The sequence below is a fragment of the Aquarana catesbeiana genome, linkage group LG13 (genome assembly GCF_042186555.1).
Source record: "Aquarana catesbeiana isolate 2022-GZ linkage group LG13, ASM4218655v1, whole genome shotgun sequence".
NCBI lineage: Eukaryota > Metazoa > Chordata > Amphibia > Anura > Ranidae > Aquarana > Aquarana catesbeiana.
In genome coordinates, this window is record NC_133336.1 from 150,860,823 (window position 1) to 150,887,801 (window position 26,979).

General features: G+C 44.4%; 1 protein-coding gene across 2 annotated transcripts in view; it reads right to left on the reverse strand.

Moving 5' to 3' along the window:
- Positions 1 to 26,979, reverse strand: part of LOC141117111 (matrix metalloproteinase-18-like) — a 1,147,747-nt gene that overhangs the window by 366,831 nt on the left and 753,937 nt on the right. The window contains exon 5 of one of the 2 annotated variants that reach the window (XM_073609736.1): positions 1,536 to 1,727. In XM_073609736.1, the coding sequence (XP_073465837.1) occupies positions 1,536 to 1,727 (192 nt within the window). Of the gene's footprint in view, positions 1 to 1,355; positions 1,728 to 26,979 lie in introns of both variants that reach the window. The other variant, XM_073609735.1, reaches the window with a different exon arrangement.

Below are 26,979 nucleotides of genomic sequence, written 5' to 3' on the forward strand. Positions count from 1 at the left end.
AGCGGGGGGGGGGGGTTTGGGCAGGCGCTGACACGAGAAGACAGGCAGAGACAGAGAGGGGAGGGGGGAGGAGGACAGAGGAGATACAGGAAACAGATAGCAGGGCTGCGGATGATGGAGGCACGTAAACTGACCACGGTGTCAGGGCTCAGCAGCCATGATAAACTGTGATCAGTTTACAGGGGGGAGGGCATAGCCAGGCAGGATAAGCCAGGTATTACAGGTGTTAGAGGGTGCCAAATGACACAGCATAAGTGCATACATAAGTCGCGCCTGCTTATGTAAACTGTGTTTAAACCACACATGTGAGATATCGCTGCGATCGTTTGAGCGAGAGCAATAATTCTATCTATTCTATAAAAAAAGTTCCAGAAAAAGCCAGGTCAGCAAGTGGTAATTTTAGCACAACACAACACTACTGCACCTGTGTGTACTGCTCTGTGTAATATGCATGACAGGTATTGAAGAGCGATGAAGAGGTTTAAAAGCACTACTTAAAGTGGAACTACAGTATACTCACCTTCAGTCCAGTGACGCGGCACCCTGGAGCTCCCCTCACGCAGCTGACATCTTGAGCGGCTTTAAATGCAGCTTAAACATAGGGTGTTGTCACATGTCTTAACAAGCCCAAAGCATGTCAAATCGCATGCCAAATCTGCATGCCAAATCGGCCCAATGTGAACATGGGCTAAAAGCTGGAAGTTACATCTTTTCTTTCAGGATTTTTTTTTCTTTCGGTAAAACTAAATAGCTTTTACTTTATAGAACAGTGTAGGTTTTTTATAAGATGCACTAAAACAGAAATGTATGATTAAAAGGCAGTATATAGTATATGCAGCTTTCATACCTGTTATCCCCAAAATGTTAGCTCTTGGGAAGTGGATGCAAAAGGCATCAAACTATAAGGCTACTTTCACACTGAGGCGCTTTACAGGTGCTACAGCCCTAAAAATAGCGCCTGTATAGCGCCTGTAAAGAGTCTCTCCTGTGCCTCCAGTGTGAAAACCTGAGGCTTTCACACTGGAGCGGTACGCTGGCAGGACGGGAAAAAAGTCCTACAAGCTGCATCTTTGCAGCGCTATAGGAGCGGTGTATTCACTGCTCTTAAAGAGCCCCTTCCCATTGAAAACAATGGGGCAGCGCTGCAAACCCGCTGGCAAAGCGCCGCTGCAGCGGCGCTTTGCGGGCAGTTTTAACCCTTTTTCGGCCACTAGCGGGGGGTTAAAACCACCCCGCTAGTGGCCGAATAGTGCCGCTAAAACTACAGTAAAGCTGCACTAAATATATATATATATATACCACCGACACCCGCCTGCCCCAGTCTGAAAGTAGCCTAAAAAAAAAAAAAAAGTTACCTTTGAAAAGATAAATTAAGCCATCTTTAGTGGATACAAATGTATCAATTGCCTCTTCTCCACATAACTTGATTAAAGACTGCTTTTTAGGTTCCTTATTTTCTGTTGATTTTGGACTGGCAGTGATGTTTTGTTTCCCAGGAGCAGGTGTGACAGCTTTGGAACCGCCTTCAGAAGTACCTGAGCTTGTTTTTTTCTTTCCTATAGGTTTTCCATACAGTGCTTGAATGGCTTCAATATCATCTGGATGAAGTTGAAATGATGGTTTGTATCCCTTGTAAGTTGGAGCCATCAGAGCACCGGTGATGGTGGAGTGATCAAGTCCCAAGGAATGTCCAAATTCATGTGCAGCAGCTTGCAGAAGGTTCACACCTAAAACATGAGATAGATAGAATAAAAAAAGCAAACATTTATTAGACAAAATTTACACCTGATTTACACAAATACTCTACACACAATGGGGGGGAATTTACTAAAACTGGAGAGTGCAAAATCAGCTTCCAGGTTTTATTGTGAAAGCTTAACCCTTTCGCTGCCAGAGCCATTTTTGCGTTTATTGCACATAAGTTTAAAAAATAATTTTCAGCCTGAAGATTACACAAAACCCCCAAATATTGCATATTTTCTGATGACAGACACCCTAAAGAATAAAATAGTGGTAGTTTCAATTTTTTACGTCACACGTTATTACTGTAAAGGTCCAGGGAGCGCAAAATTTCTGTAAAAAACACACTAAAGTGAATTTTAGGGAAAACAAATGCAATAAAAATACCCAAATTTTTGGTAAAATATAAAATACTCGGTTGCGCCGAGTAAACAGATATCCAACACGTCCAACCTTAAATTTGCGTGCACCCGTGAAATGGGGACAAGCTTCAGTACCCTACATTTTCTACAGGTGGCACTTCAACAGCCCCCTATAGGTATCGGTTTAGTGTTACAGGGGTCTTGTGTTATTGCTCTCCCTCTGGCGTGCGTGGTGATATGTAGCATGTGTATCGCAATCAATGTTTTCATGCATAGGCGCCCCAGCGTATGCGTTTACGCTCGTATGAGTGTATATGTGGGGATGGGGGGCCTCAAAAAATGTTATATGCTTGGGTGTAAAAATGTTTAACTTAACTTTTTTTAATGTTTCCCTGCTAAAGTACTATATTACACTCTGCAGGCCAGTGCTGCCTTCCCATGATCCCCTTGTGCTCGCCTAGTGTCTACGTAACATCTACGTTATGCCTGCTGAATCTGGGGTATGTGTTGCTTAGCATACACTGGTCTTGTGTTGCGGGGACATTACATGTGAATGTTTAGGTTTGACTGCCTTCATAGTCTAACTACTCCTACTAGTTACCAGTGTGCTAGACGTGCAAGTCCTGTGTCCCCTCTATGACCAAGCCAAGCTCTGCCAGCGGAGTGAGTTGTATGGCAGCCATCAATGTGGCCAAGGGTTGCTGCATAGAATGTTATCTCTACTTACCATCGCTGTCTTAATTTCACTGTACCCGTGCCCTGTGACTGACATGTAGCTCCCCTCTTGGTATGAGATACATATCTCATAAGCAATGGCCCAATCCTTGGGGGGGGGGGGGGGCATCCCTTTTACCACCTGTTACATTATTAGAAGCATTGTTTGACAAAACTGTTTTATGTGTTGTTTTGCGCATGGGGTTACATATTGTTTGTACTATGTTGAATTATATGTACTAGATACTCGGTTCTACTGTTTTCATTATTTGCCAAGGTCAGGGTGTGTGGGGGCAGCCAAAGTTAAATACCCACCATGATGTCTTCTTAAACAGGACGCTAGCTCGCCTAGTAGATTTCACCAAAGGGCAGCTGATTATAGGCGGGGACTTTAACATCCCCTTGATCCCGTCTGAAAACACCTCTTCAGGTCTATCTTCCATCTCCCCTGGCTCCCGTAAACGCATTGCTCAGTCTCTGCATAGGAACCAATTAGTTGACGTGTCGCCTTCTACATCCCTCGGAGAGGGACTTTACTTTTAATTCTCTACCTCACATAGTATACTCGCACATCGACTACTTTTTGGTACCTCATGCACAGCTACATGCTGTGCGAGCCTCCACCATAGGCTCCATTACATGGTCCGACCACGGTCCTATCCTACGCCCTCACTGATTCCATGACATCCAGGACCAAGTGCTGGAGACTAAATGAAAGCCTCCTGCAAGACAAAGAGGTACTTGCGGATGTCACTAGGGAACTAGATTTTTACTTCAGAACCAACGACATGTCAAAATGCGATCCTGGCATTGTTTGGGAGGCACACAAAGTGGTTATTTGCGGTGTGCTTATCAAACATGGGTGAAGGCTCAAAAAACAACGTACTAAACATTTAACATCATTATTGGAGGACTTAAGGGCCTTAGAAGCCCACCATAAACATGCAGCGTCACCTTCCTTAGAGAAAGACGTACACAAATTACAGACCTCCTGTATTTTTAACGCTAAAGCAGCACTACAGATCTGTTGGAAAATATTGTATAAATCCAGGAATAAATGTGGCAGAATGCTAGCTAGATCACTGAGGGAACAGAAATTGGCGACCTATTTACCATATCTAACACCATAGGCGTGCACAAGGGGTGTGCCAGGTGTGCCTGGGCACACCCTAATCCTGGAGTTGGCAACCCATCAATTGTGGGCAGGTGACAGGTAAGCCGCGATCCTTACTTGCCGACCCCCAGAACCTTTACAGGATAGGCGGCTGGAGTGGAAATTAAAGCGGGATTCCGGCCAGCTAAAAAAATTTTTTAAAGTCAGCAGCTACAAACACTGTAGCTGCTGACTTTAAATAAGTAGACTTACCTGTCCTGGGTGCCCGCGATGTCGGCCACCCAAGGCTGACCCGTCCCTTGGCTCTCGGGTCCCGGCACCGCCATCCTAGGTAAGGGAAACAGGCAGTGGAGCCTTGCGGCTTCACTGCCAGTTTCCTACTGCGCACGTGCGAGCGGCGCGGCGATCTGTGAATGGCCCCGTGGTTTTCTGGGAACACACATAGTTCCCAGAAGGCAACGGGGCCGCTCAGCTAGGAGCAGAACATGCCGCGGAATAGGAACAGGCAGATTAGGAAGACTGCCTAGCAACAAGGGTTCAGGTAAGTTTAATTTTTTTTTTTTTTTCAGGGGATTGGTACCAATGTATGCCACCCCTCTTGTCCCAGTTCCTTTTCTTTCTGCTGCCCAGGTCCCCCTGTGTGTTCACCTGCTCCCCCCCCCATTGTTTTAGGATGACGAGTGGGGAAGAGGCCGGTTAATATGTCACAAAGGCATATGTGTTGGAGCTTTGAGGTGCACACCCTAATACAATAGGCTGCGCACACCTATGTCTAACACCGCCTCATGGACCTAAAGTCACAATGCCCCAGGATATCGCGTGGGAGTTCCAGAAATTTAATGACTCCTTATGTAATCAGAAAACTGTGCCCCCATTGCAGGAACATATAAATTTGTACCTATCTTACTTCCTCATGCCCCAACTATCGACTACGCATAGGGATGCTCTAGAAGATCCCATCACCATAGAGGTACTTTAGGGAGCCATAGGGGCTACTAAACCAGGAACGGCCTCACTATCCAATATTATAAAGCCCTTTTACCCTCCCTTGGCCCATTCATGGTCAAACTTTTTTAACACAGTAGGATCTACCTCATACTTTGCTGTAGACACCTTGCAGGCCCATATATCAATGTTCCCTAAAGAGGCTGATCTCACTGCTTAATCTAGACCTCAAATTCTTCACAAAGATCTTGGCGACTAGGATTCAGCATCTTCTTTTTTCCTTTTTTTTTTTTTTTTTTTTTTTTTTTACGTATAACTCTTTATTCAAAGATTTTTCCAATTATAAACAATCATGTAGAAAAAGAAGACAAACAAAACATACAAAACCAACTTCGCTAAGCATATACATCTAATAGGCCAACATTGACACTTATTAAATGTATAAACTAAAGATATAAACTAGAGAAAGGGGATTAATACAGAATATAAATTAATATGCCACCTTAATGCAAATTCACTTTGAATATGTCGATATACATTGATTACAGCAATTGTTAACATGTATGCTTATACCTTAACTTAAGTACTTTAAAATGAGAAACCTTTATCCTATTCATCAATGGGGGTCCTGAGACAAAATCTACTAAAAAATGGAGAAAAAGAGAGAGAAAACGAAAAAAAAAAAAAGGAAGAAAAGAAAAGGATTAAATATATCTAACTCAAAACCTTCGCTGCCCCCCCATCCCCCATCCCAGAGTTCCCCCATCAGGGCCCAGCTCATCCTTATGAATCCACCCTCCCAACCTATACGGCAATGCAATCAACATATTGAGGGGTGCCCAAAAAGGTCGTCCATGGCCGCCAGGTATCCCTACACTCCTCCTCTCTACCATAGAGAGACACTGTCAAAAATTTAATTGTCCTAATTTCATCTATCGTAGAAAACCAATGTTTCAGAGAAGGTGTAGTCGTGGACTTCCACATGTCTGGAATACAAGCCTGGGTAGCATTCAGCATTTGCGCTAACATCTTTCTATAGCGTTGAAGGGGTTGTTCATTTAAATGCAAGAGATAGCCCAAAGGGTCCGAACCAAGGTCAACAAATGTCAATTTTTTAATCATCTCCCCCACATCCTTCCAGAATGCTGTAATTAAAGGGCACTGCCAAAAAATTTGTAGTAATGTCCCAGTTTCTTTATTACATCGCCAGCATAACTTAGAAATTTGCGGGTAGAATTTGTTCATTAAGGCAGGAACCCCATACCACCTAACCAATAGCTTATAACCCTGTTCTTGAAAGCGGCTTGCTATGGAGCTGCCAAACAAGCCTACTTTGTCTCTCTTATTAATTCCTTGTCATCCAGTCCCCGTCGGCTCTTCTCAACCTTTAACTCTCTGCTTCGTCCACCACCCCCTCTACCCACTAACTCACTCACTGCCCAAGAGATTGCCAATCACTTCAAAGACAAGATCAATGCAATTCGTGAGGACATCTCCACTGTGCGTACATCTTCCCCACCCATCATACCTTGCCCAGCAGCACATTCAACCCTCTCCTCTTTTGAATTGGCTACTACGGAAGAGGTTACAAAAATTTTCTCGAATGCCCACCTAACCAATTGTCCCTTGGATCCTGTTCCCTCACAACTACTACGGTCACCCTCTTCTTCTATCCTATGCTCCCTCACCCACATCTTCAATCTCTCCCTTTCTAGTGGCATTTTCCCCTCCCCTCTAAAACATGCACAGATCACTCCCATTCTTAAAAAGCCCTCACTGGACCCTACCGACCTGAACAACTTAAGACCCATCTCATTACTCCCATTCACCTCTAAACTTCTAGAACGCTTAGTCTACAACCGTCTTAGCTCCTACCTCAATGAAAATAACCTTCTTGACCCCTTACAGTCTGGCTTTCGCTCGCAGCACTCCACGGAAACTACCTTACTAAAACTCACTAACGATTTACTAACTGCTAAAACCAACAGCCAGTACTCCATACTCCTACTACTTGACCTCTCTGCGGCCTTTGATACTGTTGACCACCCGCTCCTTCTCAATAAACTACATTCCCTTGGCCTCCGAGATTCTGCTCTATCCTGGTTCTCTGGCTATTTATCACAGCGCTCCTTCAGTGTCACCTACAACTCTGTCTCCTCCTCTCCATTGCCCCTTTCTGTGGGGGTCCCCCAAGGCTCGGTTCTTGGACCCCTTCTCTTCTCTATCTACACCACCTCCCTTGGTCACCTAATAACTGCCCACGGCTTCCAATACCACTTATACGCTGATGACACCCAAATCTATCTGTCTACTCCTCACCTCACTCCTTCAGTCTCCTCTCGCATTACTAACTTACTAACTGACATATCAGCATGGATGTCGCACCACTTCCTTAAACTAAATCTCTCTAAAACTGAGCTATTAATATTCCCCCCCGCCCGTGCCCCCCTCCATGACTTTTCCATCAAAATCAACAATGCAACCATCAGTCCCTCCCCTCACGCCAGGGTACTAGGTGTAATCCTAGACTCCGACTTGTCATTTCAGCCTCAAATCCAATCATTGTCAAAAGTTTGTAGAATTCACCTCCGTAACATCTCTAAAATTCGCCCTTTTTTAACAAATGAAACCACCAAGCTCCTCATTCACTCCCTTGTTATCTCTCGCCTTGACTATTGCAACTCCCTTCTCATTGGCCTACCGCTCCATAGGCTATCCCCTCTTCAGTCTATCATGAATGCTGCTGCCAGACTTATCCACCTTACCAACCGCTCAGTGTCTGCCAACCCTCTACTTCAATCCCTACACTGGCTCCCAATCACCCAGCGAATTAAATTCAAAATTCTAACCACAACATACAAAGCCATTCACAACTCTGCCCCAAGCTACATCACTAATCTTGTCTCCAAATATCACCCAAATCGTCCTCTCCGCTCTTCTCAAGACCTCCTGCTTTCAAGCTCTCTCATCTCCTCCTCCCATGCTCGTCTCCAGGATTTCTCCAGAGCCTCTCCCATCCTCTGGAACTCGCTACCTCCATCTATCCGGCTAGCCCCTACTCTTGCTACCTTCAGGCAATCCCTGAAAACTCATCTCTTCAGGAAAGCCTATCACGTCTCCAACTAATCTCCTACCACTTCCACCAGCTCATTCCCCACAGTTACAACCTTTTGTACCACCTGCCCCACCCTATTAGATTGTAAGCTCTTCTGAGCAGGGCCCTCTTAATCCTATTGTATTGTATTGTATTATATTATAACTGTATTGTCTCCCTTTTATATTGTAAAGCGCTGCGTAAACTGTTGGCGCTATATAAATCCTGAATAATAATAATAATAATAATAGAATAATCCTATTAATTTGCGATCTTGTAAATAGGATCTGGAGGTCCTCTTCCCAGCGTCATATATATGCATGAATCTGGCCTTCTGGAGGCTGAATAATCTGTTTATACAAAAGTGACAACATGTGTGGTACATGTTCCCCCTCCGCACATAAACGCTCAAAGGGTGTCATTGGCCTTACATATAGTTCTGCATCTGCTATAGACCTTAAAAAGTGTGACAATTGAAAGGCAGACCACGGCCAAGGGAGGCTGGGAAAGAGTGGAAATTTCTTGCATTGACATCCAACCCTGTTGGGTAACAAAATGCATGCATCTGGTTCTACCTATACCTGTCGACCCCAGATTTATTATCAAGCCCAGTCATGAAGTCTGGATTCTGGATCACTGGTGTTAATGGGGATGGGAAGGGAGAGAGGCCTTTTGTTGAAAATATGTAAGTAAGAACTGCAATAGTGGTCCCAATTATAGGATACCTCCTCAATCCCCGATAGTATTTATGAGCCACCCATGGAAGTACAGACAGAGCAATCGGTGAAACAGGTTGTTCCACTTGCACCATGACACTACTCTGGACAAATGTAAGGCTCGATAGTAAGAGATCAGATCAGGCAGATCAATACCCCCCATGATTTAGGCAAAACCAACAGTGAATAGCAAAGCCTACCGACTTTGCTGCTCCAGAGAAATTTAGTTAACAGTGTCTGGCACGAGAGAAAAAAAGCTTGAGGTAGTTTAATAGGAATTGCTTGCATTAAATATAGGATCTGAGGAAGCAGTGTCATCTTAAATGCATTACACCTCCCAAACCACGTGAGGGTAAGGGTCTGCCATAGTTGAAAATATGATAGCATTTTTGATAATAATGGGCAGATGTTTGTCCCATATAGTAGGGCGGTATTTGGGGTCAGTTTGACCCTCAAGTATTTCAAAAAGGACTCTGGGTGTAGATTTTTAACAAATTTAATATGCAGTAAAGTTTTCCATGTATTCAACTTACATTTTAGCAGTTAAAAGGCGGCATTGGGTAATATCCCAAAGATATGGGGCTATCCTCAGTGGAGTCAATCCCTTGGGCCCGTCTGTGTCCTCTCTATGGTGCTTTCTCGTGTGCAGCTGGATGATGTTCTGCCGGCTGTGGTGGAGTCTCTCAGCTGCGCAGTGTGTCCTGTGCTTCAGGTACCGCTGGAGGGTGCTCGGCCAGCCGCTGTAGAACTGATCGCCAACACGAGGTTTGAGACGCAGGGAAGTGTCCCGGCGGGGGGATGACGTCACTAAACGGCGTGACAGCCTGCCTCCTTTTAACTGCTAAAATGTGAGTTGAATATATGGAAAACTTTACTGCATATTAAATTTGTTAAAAATCTGCACCCAGAGGCGCCTCTTCTCCTTTTCTTTTCCTTCCAGTGTTTTTGGGAACATGATCTCTGTTCCCCAGCGATGGCAGCCCTGAGAGTGGATTATCCCCACCTTTTTTCCTTCCTCTCCCCTTCTCCCCTCCCCCTATACTAATTTAACAAGTTCCATTTTAGCTGTGGACTTTCCCCTCTAACTATTACAGTGACTTTGGACCTTGTTGTATGCACAAACTGCCATAGGATATATATTGTCTTAGATTTTTGTGTCTTTACTTGTACTATTTCAAAAAGGACTGAACCCATTTAAACCGGTATACAACTTGTAGGTTAACAATACACTCCTTGGAAAGGAGGATACTCGCTTCACATTTAGCGTCGTTTATAGAAAAATTAGAAAGATCCTCATACTGAGCTAGACATTGAAGTAAACGAGAAAATGAAACCTCCGGATTGGTAAGAAAAAAATAAGAGGTCATCTGCATATGCGGCAATTTCATGCTCCGTATTTGAAACCTGAAGACCACTGATCAGGGGATCCGATCTAATTTTGCAGAGAAAGGGTTCTAAGGTTAACACAAACATTAATGGAGAAAGAGGACAACCCTGTCTCATCCCATTAGACAAAGAGAAATACTCTGAACGGCCCCATTGACCAGCACAGCCGCAGTGGGACCAGTATATAATGCCTGAATCCATGACAGCATTCGCTCCCCCCAGGCAGATATGTCTGATGCCCCGTACACACGGTCGGATTTTCCGATGGAAAATGTCCGATCGGAGCCTGTTGTCGGAAATTCCGACCGTGTGTGGGCGCCATCGGACATTTTCCATCGGATTTTCCGACACACAAAGTTGGACAGCAGGAGATAAAATTTTCCGACAACAAAATCCGATCGCGTCAATTCCGACCGTGTGTGGCCTGTTCCGACGCACAAAGTGCCACGCATGCTCAGAAGAAATTCCGACACGGGACAGCTCGTTCTGGTAAACTTAGCGTTCGCAATGGATACAGCACTTTCGTCACGCTGCAATGTTAAAAATGGTTTAATACAGCGCACTCTCTTCTTCTTTATAATGTGACAAGAATTAAGTAGTTTTGCTGCTCATATTCACACACACTTCTCACAAACTTTTATTTGTGTTTTTTTAGTGGGATTCCCTCAATATATTGTTATTAGTTGTCACATCTGACAGTTTTATATTTTTTTTTTTTTTTTTTGGATTTTCAGCCTTTTTTTTTATTTAATGTTTGTATTTTTTCCAAGGCTGATCTTTGTTCAATGTTATTTTTATTTTTACTCCAGAATATTTTTGGGTGTGTTTTGTGTGTCAAGTTACCCCAACACCATTGATATCTTTTATTATTTAATCTCCAGGAGATTGTTTGATGTTGGTGTCCCTTGTTCATTTCACATTGTATATTTGAAATGTACCTGAATCCTCACAAACCAACTGTCATTTTTGAAGTAAAACACATAGGAGAGTATAATTCAAAACAAAAATCCTTTATTAAGGGATCAGAACCAAACAAAGAGGAAGGCAACACTGGATCAACATGAGAAATTAGTGAAGCCTGGGACCCTCACGGCAGACATCAATTCTTCAACATCAAAATTGGTGGCCTGAGGAGTCCATATGTAAGGGAGGGCAGTCTGGTCCAGGATTCACAGAGACTCGGATAGCAGCAGATGACATCTGTGTCCCCAGGCTGTGGTACCACAAGAGGCTGCATTTTTTGGCCGACCAGACTGGATCCAGGGCAATCACTGTCTAGTCTTCCTTTCACGCTTCCTTCCGGGCTGTGGCTGTGCAGTTGGAGATGTGGCAGGAGGAGGAGTAGGACCTGGAGGAGGAGGAGGACTGGGAGGACCTGGAGGAGAGGGAGGAGGAGGAGGAGGACCTGCAGGAGGAGGACCATCCCAAAGCTGTGTGTGAGGTGTAATTTGGCCCCTCATACCTTTCTCCAGAGCCTCTGATATGAGGGCCTCACACATGGCTTTTTGGCCCTCCTCCATCCTCTGCATTTTATATGCTATGAATGCAGCAATGTTCTCATGCCTGGTGTGGGGTGCTCCCAGGACCTCTGTAGCCCTCCAAAAGAATGCTATAGCCGCCTCCTCTAGGGTACTCGTCCTACTGCCACTTTCTGTTTTCAGGTGTGGTGGAGGGACCTTGATATCAGCCAGCCGGCTCGGCCCAGCCACCTCCTGGCTGAGACTTCCCTGTGTATGAAAAAGGGACATGGTTTTAGTTGTTGCTTCATCAATCACAATCCTAAATTAGTACTCCCAACTAACATCTAGTTAACATCATTGATTGGACAAGCAGAAATATTTAGAGGAATGCTATACCTGGCTCAATCTGGGCTCCTCCACATGTGGCCTGGAAGGCCCAGATTGGGCGTCAGAAGCCTCAGCCGGGGGGGAAGGAAGCATGGAAGGAAGACTGGAGAGGGATGGCCTGGGTTCAGTCTGGCCTGCTAGAAAATGCAGCCTGTCGTAGTACAACATCCTGGGGACATAGATGTCATCTGCTGCTCCGGATCTCTGTGAATCCAGGACCTTCTTGCGCTCCCTTAGATATGTACTCCTCAGGCCACCAATGAAAATCTTTAAATAAGTGATGTCTGCCGTGGGGATCACCTGCTTCACAATTTCACACAATTGCTCCAGTGCTGCCTTCCTCTTTGCTTGGTTCTTGAAATGGGGGTGGGTAATCTCCCACAGACAGGGCAGCTCACTTAGCATATCTATGAATACTGACATGAAGTCATTATCTTTCATTAAGATATCCATGTTCACTGCAAGACACAACACAAGACAAAGCCTAATGTCAGACAAAACTCTCCTAATCTTGTTACAATATAGGCCTCAATCTAGAAGTAGTATAGGCACAAGTTTGGCTCTTACCTTCGTTCTTACGATCGGCGCATCCAATGCTCCTTCCTCCGCTCACAGATCGTACGTAATACGCACGCGTGTTACGCTTTATACACACTGCGCATGCGTGTAACTCCGCCAGCCCCTGACGTTCTTTCTAGTCTATTCCCCGCCCCTTTTCGTTCGGCGCAGTGGGTGAAGAGCACATGGCGGAGTTACAGCAGGTGCGTGCTAATTCTAACAACGAGGAGGAGGAGGAGGAAAGCCCGGATCCAGGCACGTCCCGATCCAGAAGGAGACGTTTTAAGGCCACAAATATGTCGTTTGGGGAGATGTTGGAGATGGTCGACATCATGAAGAAGTCCGACTATGACGGAAAATATGGGCCTTACCCCAACCCCAACATCCGAAAGGCCAAAATCATGGCGAAAGTGGTCAGGAGTCTTGAGAGGAATTTCGGGGTACGACGATCGAAAGATCAGCTCAGGAAGCGGTGGTCGGACCTGAAGTTGAGAGAGCCAGAGCAGTACCGAAAGATCCAGAGAGTGCTGCAAAAAAGTAAGTAGTTGTGCTGTGTTCCTATTCTTTCTGTCTTTATTCCGTTCGTTCTGCTCCATATGCTTTTAGTAATTGTAACGTTTCAAAAGGTCAACTTTAATGTTCATGGGCCCATTATTCGTTCGTATCAAACATTTTTCTTTCGGCCTCTAGAACACCATTGCATTTTCACACATTTTTGGGGGCCTACTTGGATGCCAAATATTTGTTTGTGTAGATGGGTTTGTTAATAGAATGAAATGCCAACTAGATTGTGTGTAAGGAGAGGACACTGAGCAGCTGTTTTCACATCTGGACACTGGAGCACTAGTGTGGGACCCCAGAACACCCTTTTTATTAGGGGGTCCACACAGGTGCTCCAGTGTATACTATAGGGGGGCTACATCTGTGAAGCTTGTACCAAACAGGTAAAGTATTGCAGCTTGACAAAGGGCAATAAAAAATATACATCTTGGAACTCGGCTAAAATAGACAATTGTACCCCACTTCCAAGCAATGTTTCCTATTTCTAGTTCTGCCATCAAATATCTGTGTGCTAATTATACCATTTTTGTTTTACATAGGGGAGAAAAGACTCGGACACCCCTCATCCCAGGAGACCAGAGACCCCCCCCCCTCTGGAAAAAGGGGAAATACCAACCCAAGAAGCTGAGCAGGAGGAAGAAGAAGATGTGGTGGAGATTGCTAGCACAACAGGTGAGTGTCTGCGACCACAGGCTCAGGTAAAAGAGATGGATGGTGGCAGATTTTTGAGACCTTTTTTTTTGTTCTTTATCTCTTTTTAAGTGATCGTGATCCAGAACGCTTTACATCTGAAAGTGCCCAGATACTCATCGGGGAGATCATGGGGTGTAATCTCCAATTGCAAAACATCCAGCAACAAATCACTGATGTTATTAAAAAAAATAATAACATCATTGATGTTTTGGGGTGAATTTAAACCCCACAAAATCACCTGTTTTATGTTACTAAAATTTTTACAATGTTTAGAAAAGCCAAATTTGGAGGATGCACACAGTGTGCCAACATGTGCTATCTGCCATCATGGGAGATCAATGGACGCGTTTTGGGGGTGCAACCCCTTCCTCAATTATAAAGTCGCATTGAGGAAGGGCTTGCTCCCCCAAAACACGTCCCTTGATCCCCCCTGATGGCAGATAGCACATGTTGACATTCGTAAATTGGTGTGCATCTTCCAAATTTGGCTTTTCCAGGGGTGATTTCCCCCCATCTGAACGCTATATCAAACCCAGTTCCTAAATACTCATGTCTGATATAGCCTTCAGGTTTTACCATATGTGAACTTTGTAAGTTCAAGTTTTTTGGCTTTCTTGTTGGTTTTACACAGGCCTGTTTTATCTGAAATGGATATTTTCGATTTTTGATAATGCTACTGCAAACATTGTTATACAACAAACATGTTGGTTTGTTTTAAAAACCTTGCGTAAATGCACGTGATTGTGCAGCTATAAAAAAGTGCATTACTCAAGAATGTGTGGATTATTGTCTCAACACTACAACACTTTTGGGGTGATGTAATTGCTGTTTTATGCACAAATGGGGGTTATTTCCTAAGGGCAATTACACTTTGCACTACAAGTGCAGGTTCAGTGCAGTTGCAAGTGCACTTGTAGTGAAATGTGTTTTGCCATTTAGGAAGTACCAGCCAACACTGTTTTCTTTAAGGTTACCCAATCACGACATTTTCTGCACTCAAAACATTTCTGTCAGGGTCAGCTAAAACAAACACAAGCAGTAAATGTCCACAAAGAATTTCTTTTGTTTGTTTTTTATTTGAAAAAGGTGTCACAGATTCTCTGGCATATTGATAGCCCCCCTACCCGCAAAGAACTCCAGGTAGCGTAACCGGACATCATGGGCATTCAGGGAGGGCAAGCCAGGACGGCCACTTTCAATCGCCGTCAGTGTTGATGGATTTGGGATTCCGGCCTCAGGCCCAACTGAGCCAGCATAGTTGGCTGAATGTTTTCTTAAAAAATTATGGAGAACACAGCAGGCAAGTATTATATGGTTCAGTTTATACTCCGCCATATGGATGGGTGTCAGAAATAATCGAACTGGCTGGCCAGAATTCCAAATGTGTTCTCCACCACTCTTCGGTCTCTGGCCAGCCGGTAATTAAAAACCCTCTGTTCCGGGGTGAGGGTCCTCATCGGGAATGGCCGCATCAGGTGGTCCCCCAGCGCAAATGCTTCATCAGCAACGAACACAAATGGGAGACCTTCAACATTGTCCTCTGGAGGTGGCAAGTCCAAGCTGCCATTCTGGAGACACCTGTAGAACTCCGTCTGGGCGATCACTCCACCATCGGACATCCGGCCATTCTTCCCCACGTCCACATACAAGAAGTCGTAATTAGCCGACACCACCGCCAACATCACTATACTATTAAACCCCTTGTAATTATAATAGTATGACCCCGAGTTGGGTGGTGGGACGATGTGGACGTGTTTCCCATCAATTGCCCCTCCGCAGTTAGGAAAGTCCCACCGCTGGGCAAAGTGGGAGGCCACAGTCTGCCATTCCTGTGGCATGGAAGGAAACTCTTGAGGAAAAAACAATAAACATTACTATTTTTTCACAGAAACATGGCAAGCAGATTAGACACAAACATTCTGGGGCAACCTCCAGATACCATTTATTAAGGGGAATTTAACAAGGCCAAAGTATAAGGTACACCTATCATATTCCCCCTCCCCCCCTCATGGGCCATTTCTAACATTATAGGGGGGGGGAACTCTTGGACAGGTAACCCTCTTCACTTCATTGAGAGATGAATGCCTAAATACAGGGTATTACTTGGAACAGCCCCTCCTTAGTTACACTATTGGCAGACCACTGGACAGGTAAGAAGTGTCTGAATACAAAGATATAAATACACACTGTACACATTTGAGGACATTTTGTCATTCTGCTATTACCTATCAAGATAATAATAGGATACAAAAACTTTAAACAGTACCATTGGAAAGTATACAGGCAGGCCCTTGCACTACATGCTTTGGGTAATTCATCCATAAATCTGACCAGTAAAGAGATGGGTATAGTGTGTATGGGATTGGCAAAGTCGGCAGATAGATGATTGAGGATAGAGAATTGGGATCAGCTGACTTAGCAGTTGGGGGGAGGGTTATCAAAAATTTGGGGACACCACAAAAAAAGCCTCTGGCACTCTGCCTGAATTAAAATCAAAAATAACATTTCCAAACATTTTAGGGGGTGTTTGGGGTAAAGCACTACTATGGAGCTGATAAAATACATTGTTAAGTGACTACATGAGGTGAATATAGGGGCAGGAGACACCATGCTGGAGAGGTTATTGAAGGGCAAATATGTATGAAGGGCATAAAATAATAATTACATAAAAATCCAGCATGCATGAGAACAAAGGGGGCATTCACAGCATATTACAATCATGGTAATTAGGGAATGAGGAAAGAAATACAATATATTAGCAAACATTAAATACAATAAAATGTGATATTAAAGGATAAAAATCTTACCTTCATATACTCCTTCTGCAGGACCTGGATGATGGCAGAACAGGTCTCTGGGATAATGATCCCCAGAGCCTGGGGGGAGATGCCTGTCGAGAACTTCAAGTCCTGCAGACTTCTCCCTGTGGCCAAATACCGCAAGGTAGCGACCAACCTCTGCTCCGGAGTGATGGCTTGCCTCATGCAGGTATCCTGCCTGCTAATATAGGGGGTCAGCGAAGCCAACAAACGGTGAAACACGGGGTCCGTCATCCGGAGAAAGTTCCTGAAATCATCAGGATTATTCTCACGGATCTCACGGAGCAAAGGCATATGACAGAACTGGTCACGCTGAAGCAACCAATTCTTGGTCCATGAACTCCTCCCCACCCTGTTCATGGACTGGACTTGTGTCAAGGTCAGGACCCCAACACCAAGCCCCGCACAGCACGAACTCTACGAGGAGTACGCTTATGAAACATGGCTAGAAAACGGTCGGCTGCTCAGAACGAAGTAACAGAACGCACTGAAGAACAGCAAGGCCTGTGAAGAGCGACCTGAAAACCAGTAACGAACGAACAAGAATACAATGACTCCTTAAAGTCACGCGGAACTTGTTTGCACGCACTGAAGAGCAGATACAAACCCACAAGCACAAACTGAACCGCAGAAATACGATTTGAAAACCATGAGTCTGAAAAAGTGCGAATCGTCTCTCACCAAACTTTTACTAACACGAGATTAGCAAAAGGAGCCCAAAGGGTGCCGCGCTTGGTTCTGAACCGGCCTTTTCTAGTCTCGTCGTACGTGGTGTACGTGACCGTGTGGTTGTCGATCGGAAATTCCGACAACTTTGTGCGACCGTGTGTAGGCAAAACAAGTTTGAGCCAACATCCGTCGGAAAAAATCCCAGGATTTTGTTGTCGGAATGTCCGATCAATGTCCGACCGTGTGTACGGGGCATAAGAGTAAATTGAAGATATTGCCAATCCACCCGATCAAATGCCTTTTCAGCATCTGTTGATAAAAGGAGAGAGGGCCGGTTCTCTGAATGAGCAATATGAATCAAGTCTATCGTATCGCCCTTACAGTGTTGTTCCTGGCCTCTCTCTGTGGGATAAAACCTGCCTGGTCTGAGTGAATAAGATGAGGAAAGTGTGGCAATAACCTATTCGCTAGAATTTTTAATAATTTTAAGTCAACATTTAAAAGAGCTATAGCCCAATAGTTCCCACATTGAGTAAGATCTTTATCCAGCTTGGGAATCACAATAATGTGGGCCCTCAAAGCGTTCTCTAGTAGCTTACCATTAGCTGAGATGGAGTTGTAAGCATGTAGGAAGTAAGGAGAGAGAACGTCCTGGAAAGTTTTATAGTATATAAGATTTAACCCGTCGGGACTGGGGGCCTTCCCTGGTTTAGAGGATTCTATCGCCAAGGCCAGTTCTTTATTTGTTATAGGGGCCTCCATCCCTGCAATTACCTCCCGCGGAAGAAGGGGCATACCTGATGCTGTCAAAAAGGAGGAAATCAAATCTGCCCGGGTAGAGCATTGCTGGGTTTTGGTATTTTGCAGATTATAAAGCCTCCAATAAAATGTTTGAAATTCCTGAGCTATAGCCGCAGAATCTGACAGCTTAATGCCGGAGTTGGCCGTGATTTGGGTGATATATGAATTTGTTTGTGATCCTTTCAGTACCCTAGCTAATAGAACACCCGGTTTATTTCCATATTCGTATATAGACTGTTTATATCGACTCCCTTTTCTCCCATTTCTCCCTTACTTGTGAATTCACAATTTAATTATACTGCTGACGTAGGGAGAATAATGCTCCATGTGTCTGCTTGGCAAGTGTTTTTTTGTGAATGGACTCGAGTTTACCAATCCTCAAAGTAACATCTCAGTTTCAAACCACCTTAGTGTTTTTATCGTGGTTCCGTGTTTAAGAAAGATTCCTCTTATAAAGCACACAATACAGTCGGAGATGTATTAGGTTGGTCATTCTGGCTAAAATATTCTGCTAAACCCTGTAGAACCTCAGTCATGGTAGTTGGGTCCTTTAACAGTGTATCATTAAGCCTCCAGGACAGGGTCCTTGTAGCCACTATATTTAGATCTATATCTAAGTGAGCAGGTCCATGGTCAGCAAGCAAAATTGGATCTATCAAAGTTGCTCGAACTATGTCCAGCTCTTTTTGTGGAAGAAAAAAATAATCAATTTTTGAGTATGATGAACTAAAGAAAAAAAAGTATAGATTCTGACATTGGGATGTTGTAAACGCCATACATCTACCAGTTGAAGAAGATTTAATTCTGCCTTTAGTCGCTTTAAATAAGAGAATGATAGATGAGATACACCCCTTGAGACATCTAGGAGTGGATCATATGCAAAATTAAAATCCCCTCCTAAAATTAATACCCCATCTCTATGCTCCAAAATCAGAGGAACCGAAGACCTTAGGAAAAGCAACTGATTCGAGTTAGGAAAATATACATTAACCAAGGTTACCCGAGTAGCACAGATTACGCCCTTAACTATCAAAAATCTACCTTGCTCATCACTAATGTATGTACCTAGCGACCATGGAACGGACCTTGCTATAAGAATACTGACTCCCTTAGATTTAGATATTGGGGATGGGCTATGATATACCACTGGGTAAGCTCTATTACTCAGTTTAGGGATTTTCCCGGCAGTGTGCAGGAAAGCAATCTGACTTTGCATCTTGGTCAAGTCTCTCAGTAGTCTAGACCTTTTTTCAGGGGCATTAAGGCCCTTCACATTAAGGGATGGTAACCTGACCGGAGTGGGCAGTTGTGCCCCAAACGGGAACGATATCATGTTTGGTGGGGAGTGAAAGCACTATTGCCCTCAACTCCGGATCTTCTGTCCATGGATGACAAATACTCGGTTGAGATGGATTTAGAGGAACGGATATTCCTGATTGTATATTGTCTATATGCCCGGTCTTGTCTAGAGATACTGAGGCACGTGATTGAGCGACAGTTGCTATGTGTTCGGGGGCCTCCATTCTTGCTGGCGTGGTAGCAGAAGGGGCATTATAGCCAATAGGAGGGGTTGGTAGGATAAATGGCAAGTTCACCGGTCCTCTCGTTCTAACTAAGTTATCTGCCGGTACCAGAATCGGGGAGGAGTTATCTCCGCTGTCGCCGCTGATGGTTCCTGTTTCCGAGGCTACCATAAGTCCCTGGTTACCCCCCCCCCCCGAGCCCTCTGAGCCCTCTGAGCCCTGCTGGACCTCTCTTGAACTAACAGCTATATCTCTCCTGTTATCAGAGGGGTTTGCAGAAATGTTCTCATTTTCCTGGTGATGTTCCATATCAACCATGTCTGCAGGGAGGCCTATAGATTTAGCGTTCCGGGTATTTTAAGCTATTGCTGAGGAAGGGGTAACTTTTATTTTTGTTTTTCCAGAGATTAAAGATGAAGCAGATGAGGAGGTAGAAATAGAGGGGGAGGTAGAAGGAACAGAGGACGTAGCATTAGCACCTTCTACCGCATCTGATCCATTTAGACCAAGTAGGATTCCCCCCAACCCGAGAGGCTAGAGACAATACCACCAAGGTCCTAAACTTACTACATGTAGCCAACAAATCCTATGCCTACTGTGTGTTTCTTGGCACCAACGTGGAAAAGGCCTTTGACAGTGTGAATTGGGACTTCATGCTTTCAGTTCTAACCAGTATGCTGGTTTTGGCACCAATATGTTCCATTGAATTTCCACAATTTACTCCCACCCTTCATCTCGGGTTCAAGCCAAATGGGTCGTGTTGGAACCTTTTAGAATTACAAATGGCACACGACAGGGATGCCCACTGTCACCCCTCCTCTTTGCCCTGTCACTGGAACCTTTTTTATGTACCGTACGTTTGAACCCGGATGTCACTGGCATAAAAGTCGGGGGAACCCAACAAAAGGTTTTCGGCCTACGCGGATGACATGCTATTTTCCCTTACTAACCGCTTGATCTCACTCCCGAACCTCCTTAAGGAATTTGAGAGATATGGGGCCCTCTCCAATCTAAAAAATCAACTTTACCAAATCTGAGGCAATGGGAATTACCCTCCCGCAACTAATTCTCTCACAACTCCAGAGAAACTTTAAATTAAAATGGAATGATTCAGCGCTGACATACTTAGGCACGCTTATCCCTTCCAACATATCCAAGATATTTGAATTAAACTTCCGCCCATTACTGAAAAAAGTCTGAGCTCTTTTGGACAAATGGAATACTGGACTCCACTCGTGGATTGCTCACTGCAATATCCTCAAAATGAGTATTCTTGCTAAATTCCTATATCTCCTACAAGCTCTACCAATTTATATCCCGTCTAACTACTTCAAACAGATTCAAGGGGTATTTTTTGCATTTATATAGGCCAATAATCGCCCACGATTAAAGCGATGCCAGCTCACACTACCTAAACAGTATGGGGGGCTGGCGGCCAGACGTACATAAATACTACCAGGCAGTACATCTGAGTAGACTCATTGATTGGAATAGGCATTGCGACATCAAGCTTTGGGTTCAGTTAGAACAGGCCCAAAGTGTCATATCTCTCTGTAAGGCACCCTGGTGGTATACCTCACTACTGAGGGACATGAAAAACCATCCCCTAATTGGCCAGGCTTTGTTCATCTCTATTTGTGCAAGCATCTCTCTCCTCCCCGTTGTCGCCATTGTTCTCAATATTGGGAAATCCACTTTTTACCCCGGGATACCAAGATACAGCCTTTCAAAATTTGCTGAATTCTGGGTTTTCACAGGCCTCTCACTTGTTAATTGATGGGTGTTGGCCATCGATCTCTGCCCTCACCAACTCCATGGGTTCCTTCTGCTTGGGGGTTTGGAGGGCTCTCCAACTCACTCATTTTTTCAGATCTCTCCCACCCCCGAGCAACTTCAGTCGACCTATTACAAGTTGTAAGAGGTACTCTTACTGAGTACTGCACAAACTCAGGAGTGATGCCACACACACTCTCGGCCAACTACATCCTACTGGTCACACGTCCAGAACCCCACTCCCTATGCTGCCTCCACGAGTGGGAGCGAAATCTGGGTCGCATGCTCAGTTCACAACAAAGACAACGTATCCTTGAATTTACATACAATTCCTCCATCTGCACGAAAGTGCAAGAAACTAATTTTAAACTCCTGACCAGATGGTATAGGACACTGGTGAGGTTACAAACATTTTTTCCTGCAACTTCCGATTGCTGAAGATGCCAGGAAAAACGGGGCACCCTTCTCCATATTTTTTGGACCTTTCCCAAACTAGAACACTTCTGGAAGGAGGTTAAACGCAATGCCCAAAAATTCAAGGAGCGCCCGATACTGGACAACCCAGCCTTATTCCTCCTCCATGCCTCCAAAGCCCCCAGAAGAATCTACAAATAAACAATCATTCACCATCTCCTTAACGCCGCAAAGGCATGCATTCCTTTTAAATGGAAATCTCCACAGTCTCCGACCATCGGGATGTGGCTTAAGAAAGTAGAGGAAATACATAAGCTGGAAGACCTCGTCCTCTCGGCACGTCACCAACAAGAACGCTACTCCAAGACCTGGTCGCTATGGAACATGTTCGTCTTCTCTGATGAAAGTGTAAGCGGGGGAATTAGCGTGGCTGTATTATAGAGGGAAACACGCTGAGTGGTATTGTAAATGAAGTAGCTTTAATTGCCAGATAAGCAACAGTGGAAAATTATATTTAAAGTAAACAGTTCACTTGTTAGCATATAAGGCACAGATTCACAGTCTATTCACCAAAGATACAGAATGCAGCTCAATAAACTTGCACTGTAGTTATTATTCCTCTCTTCAGGCACATCAGTGTTATACAAGGCACATTCTGATTACTTGCCATAGGCTGCTGTCCATAAGCAGGTTCCACAGATGCAGCAGAGATGATTTAACAGGAAAATACACTGTCTAAGATGAGCTTCTATCACAAGCACAGCAGCAGCGCTGATAGGCAGGACTCCTGAGGAACCCTGTTCTGTCCCCCTACAGGCTGGAACACTCTCCCTGAGTAAGGCCTAGCTTTCCCTTACAGGCACTATACCTTTCCCTCACTCATTCCACATATGTCTCCTCAAAATGGTCGCTGGGCCCCCTTTTATCTGGACGCTAACAGAAAATGGTGGCTAAAAGGAGGTAAGTATGATACAATTTTAGTCCCACTTCTCCTCTCAGCCAACAAGACTGTCCTGTCACAGTTAACTGTATGTAAGGAGGCTACCTACATTTTACCCCCACTTAAAGAATGCAGCCCTCGGCATTCACCTAGGTAAAAGCAATTAAAAGAGTAATAGCATAACAAGCAGACAGTCAGAACAGTTCAAGTCACATATTCAGAATACTTGACAGGTTTCAGTCCCCTGGTAGTGCGCCTGAGTAAACGTGGCTCCGGAACTTGCAACTGTTCATCTCCCTCTGGGGGCACCGTTCCTTCTCTGCATCAGAACCAACTGTTGTACACCAACAGGTGACACTTCATTCACAAGAGGCTCAGCTTCAACAGGAGTGGAAGAAGCCTGATTATCTGTAGCTCTTTCAGCTGAGGATAACTCCTCTACTGGTGGCAGAGAGGTTAGGTACCACTCTGCTAAATCACTATTGAGGATCTCCGGGCTGCTGTCCCATCTGGCAGATGGAGGAAAATTAGGAACAGATTCAGCCGACAGTGAATCTGCAGTGAATACACATGGATGAAGTAGGTTATGGTGCAGTCTCTACAGTGCAAGGCCCATTTGGCTTCTCTGAAACAACATCATACACAGGCCATCCAGGAAAAGGTTGCTTTTCAATGGGCAGGGCTCCCACTTGGGCTCCAGCTTGTTGCCTCTAATGTGTCTGGGGTTGCACACCAAGACCCTGTCTCCTGGTTTTTGTGGAAGCAAGTTGACAGTACTTTCGTCAGCCAGATCCCAATGCCTCCCCACACCATTTGTTTAGCTCGGGCTAGGCGATACCAATGGTTTTGGACCCACTCATCAGGGGTACTTGATGTGATGGGCTCTGGAGTTTCCAATAATAAATCCACAGGTAAACAATGGCAATGGCCAAACATCAAAAAATGGGGAGTATAAGCAGTTGCTCTATGCACTGTCTGATTATAAGCCCAGACAACATCGCCGACATACTGTGGCCATCTTTCTTGTTGCTCTAGCTCGAGCTCACAGACACCATGCCCTTGGGGATGATAGGGGGTGGTATGAGATTTTCGAATGCCCCTAAGGCTACACAGTTCAGAAAACACCTGAGACTCAAAGTTTGGGCCTTGGTCAGACAAAATCCTCTTGGGGCACCCATAGGGTTGTACCACATGTTTCCAGAACAGTTTAGCTGTGGTAATGGCAGTCTGATCCTTGGTTGGCACGACAATGGCAAACTTAGAAAAGTGATCCATGAACACCAAGGCATAATGGAACCCAGATGTTTTAGGTCAGTAATTCAAAAGGCTCTCCTGTGCTCACCACCAGAGGGGTGGTTTTCTCTGCTTTTCCCTTGTAAGTGGCACAACTCTGACACTCCTGACACACTTTCAGCACCAACTTAGTCAGTCCAGGACAAAAAACGTACTTACGAACAAAAGCCTCTGTCCGTTCGGCACAAAAGTGACCTCCAGTACTCTGAAAGACCTGACAGACCTCTAAAGGCCTTCGACTGAGGGATGATCAGTTAATGGATAATCCGTGGTTCTCCTGGTATGCATGTCTTTCGGTCCAAGAGTCCATGTCCTATGTCTTTCCAACTTATTCCACTGCTTAAGAAGCTTGCACAAGGTTGACAAGAGCCTTCTTCGCTCCCTGTAGTCTGGTTTTATATTCCTGTCCCAATATTTCATGAGCTGACCAATGTCAGGGTCTTTCCACTGAAGTTTAATCCACTCTTGAGGAGTATGGATTACTGGCCCACTTGGTGGGATTTGGTCACTTTGCAGAGCTGAGGATGCTCATTGCCCTTGTAGATTGACCCTGGAGGGGACAACCTCATACTCTCCACGCTGTTGATTTCTATCCTCCTGAGGCTGGTCATGGGGAAACCTTGAAAGGGCATCAGCATTGCCGTTGGAGCGCCCTGGCTTGTAGTGAATGGTATAGTTGAACTGGGCAAGGCGGGCCACCCAATGTTGCTCCAAGGCCCCAAGTTTTGCAGTTTCTAGGTAGGCAAGAGGATTGTTGTCAGTATAGATGTCCACTTGTCCACCTACCAAATACTCAGCAAACGTTTCAGTCATAGCCCAGACTACTGCAAACAGCTCAAGTTTAAAAGAGCTGTAGTTGGCTGGATTATGTTCTGTAGATCACAAGCTGCGACTAGCAGATGATATCACTCGTTCAGTCCCATCTTGCTCCTGAGCAAATTAAATAGGTATTGCCTTAATGTGTGTAAGAGGTAGGGGTGGGTACCATCATCCTAAATTTAGTCAATGGAAAAGGGAATGGGTTAACAGGGACTACTCCAAAAAAATGCCCTATAACGCCTGTGGTTGTTGGAGGACTATCTCGGTACCCAGTAATTGAGACAAGTTAAGATAAAACATTGTACATTTATTAAGAGAAAATACATAAAATACAGTAACAACAAGACAAGATTGGAATTGTTGTATGTAGTTGCATTGGGTTAACACTTAAATTGTATAGAACCCATCTGATAAGTGGAAACAAAAATGATGTAGGTATAGACGATGTCCTCAACAAGTTTTGCGACGTATGTCGCTTCTTCAGGAGGCGTCAACCAAAACATCTAAAAATAAATACAATCTCATAGTTACAGAATCAATGAACAAGTGATAAATCATCATTGTAGCTAAGCTACCAATAAACCTTAATTTATGGAGTTTTATAAAGGTCAGCGTAACTCAAAGGAAGCCCAAAAGGGCGTCAAACAGCGTTGGAGACACCCTTAGCGGGTGTCTCACCCCTGGGCAGACACAGGAGGCTGTAGGACGGACTAAAACAATAAAAGAGTCTACATGTAATGATAATGTGGATCCAATGCTCAAGCACACACCTGAGAATGAGAAAAATAATAGATCTGGGAATGAGGATGAAAGAAAAGGAGGAAGGAAGGAAAAGGAGGGAAAAAACAAGGGAGCAAGAGGGGAAAGGAAAAGGGAGAAGGGAGGAAAAAAGGAGAGTAAATGAATTGGAGTATGAGGGAAAGGGAACGAGGGGAAAGGGGAAATCAGAGGGAAGAGGGACGAGATAAGAAGAAGGAGGTGAAGGGGTGATTAAAAGAAGAAAGAAAGGGAGAAAAAAGAACAGACCATGTTAGGTATGACAATAGTAGGTGACTATGTGAATGGAAGAAAGAGGGGGTGATGGGAATGAAAAGGTAAAATTGTGGTGTGCATAGAGTTGAAATTGGAATTACCCACCTGGTATGAGCGTTGGTTTAATCTAACACCCGGTAATGGAAGCACATTGAATAAAAGCTCAAAAAAGCCTGGGTTGGTTAAGCCCAGGCAACAAGGAACAGCTTTTCAGTACTGACTTGACTCATATATTGAGTATTCAGAGAATTGATCTAAAAGTTAATAAAAGAGAACTAATAAATGATCAGTGTAGGTGATCAAATAACATAGTGAGCCAAGCTGCGGCATCCTGTGATACAGGATTTATGTCCCCAGTTAGACTCAATAATGAGAGTTACACAGCATAGAGGCTTTTTTTTTTTTTACAAACAAAGGTGTTTTATTGGTGTCATATAGGTTGAATACAAAAGCATATCCATAGGTACAGTACATATCATCACATGGAATACATTTGTGTACATACAGGTCCAGACAATACAGTGAACAAGTAAAACATGCAGCAAAAGTTTGCATACAGGTAGCATGTGGATTAGGTTAATACATTACGCGTAGGTGTCTAGTAGTATACCTTTTACTGTTATCTATCTTAGGATATGAGATTCTCACCAGTACGTTAGTCAGAGGTCCATGGGGCCCAGACTTTTTCATATTTCCACTTACAGCCTCTGTTCAAATATGTAATTTTATACATGGGCAGTGCAGCTTTGACCAGCGCCTTCCAGGAGGAGATGGAGGGGGGGTCTGGTAGGATCCATTTGAGGAGGATTTCTTTTTTTGCATAAAAGAATAGGTAAGCAATTAGTAGTTTTAAGTGGTGTGGTCTTTGCTCGTCATCGTGAACTCCCAGTAGTGCCAACTCAGGTGACATTGGGAGTGCCAGTTGCAGTCTGGAGTTAACTTCCCTAAAGACCTTCGCCAGTAAGTGGAAATGACAGGACAGTCCCAGAACATGTGGAAGAAGGTTCCTATATGTGCTTTACATCTGGGACACTCGGGGTCTTTGTTTGGGTACATCCTGTGAAGTCTTTGGGACGTATAATATACCCTATGCAAAAATGTTACTTGTATTAGCTTATCTCTAGAGGAGATAACTAATTTGGGGCCATACTCCAGGCAGTCCTCCC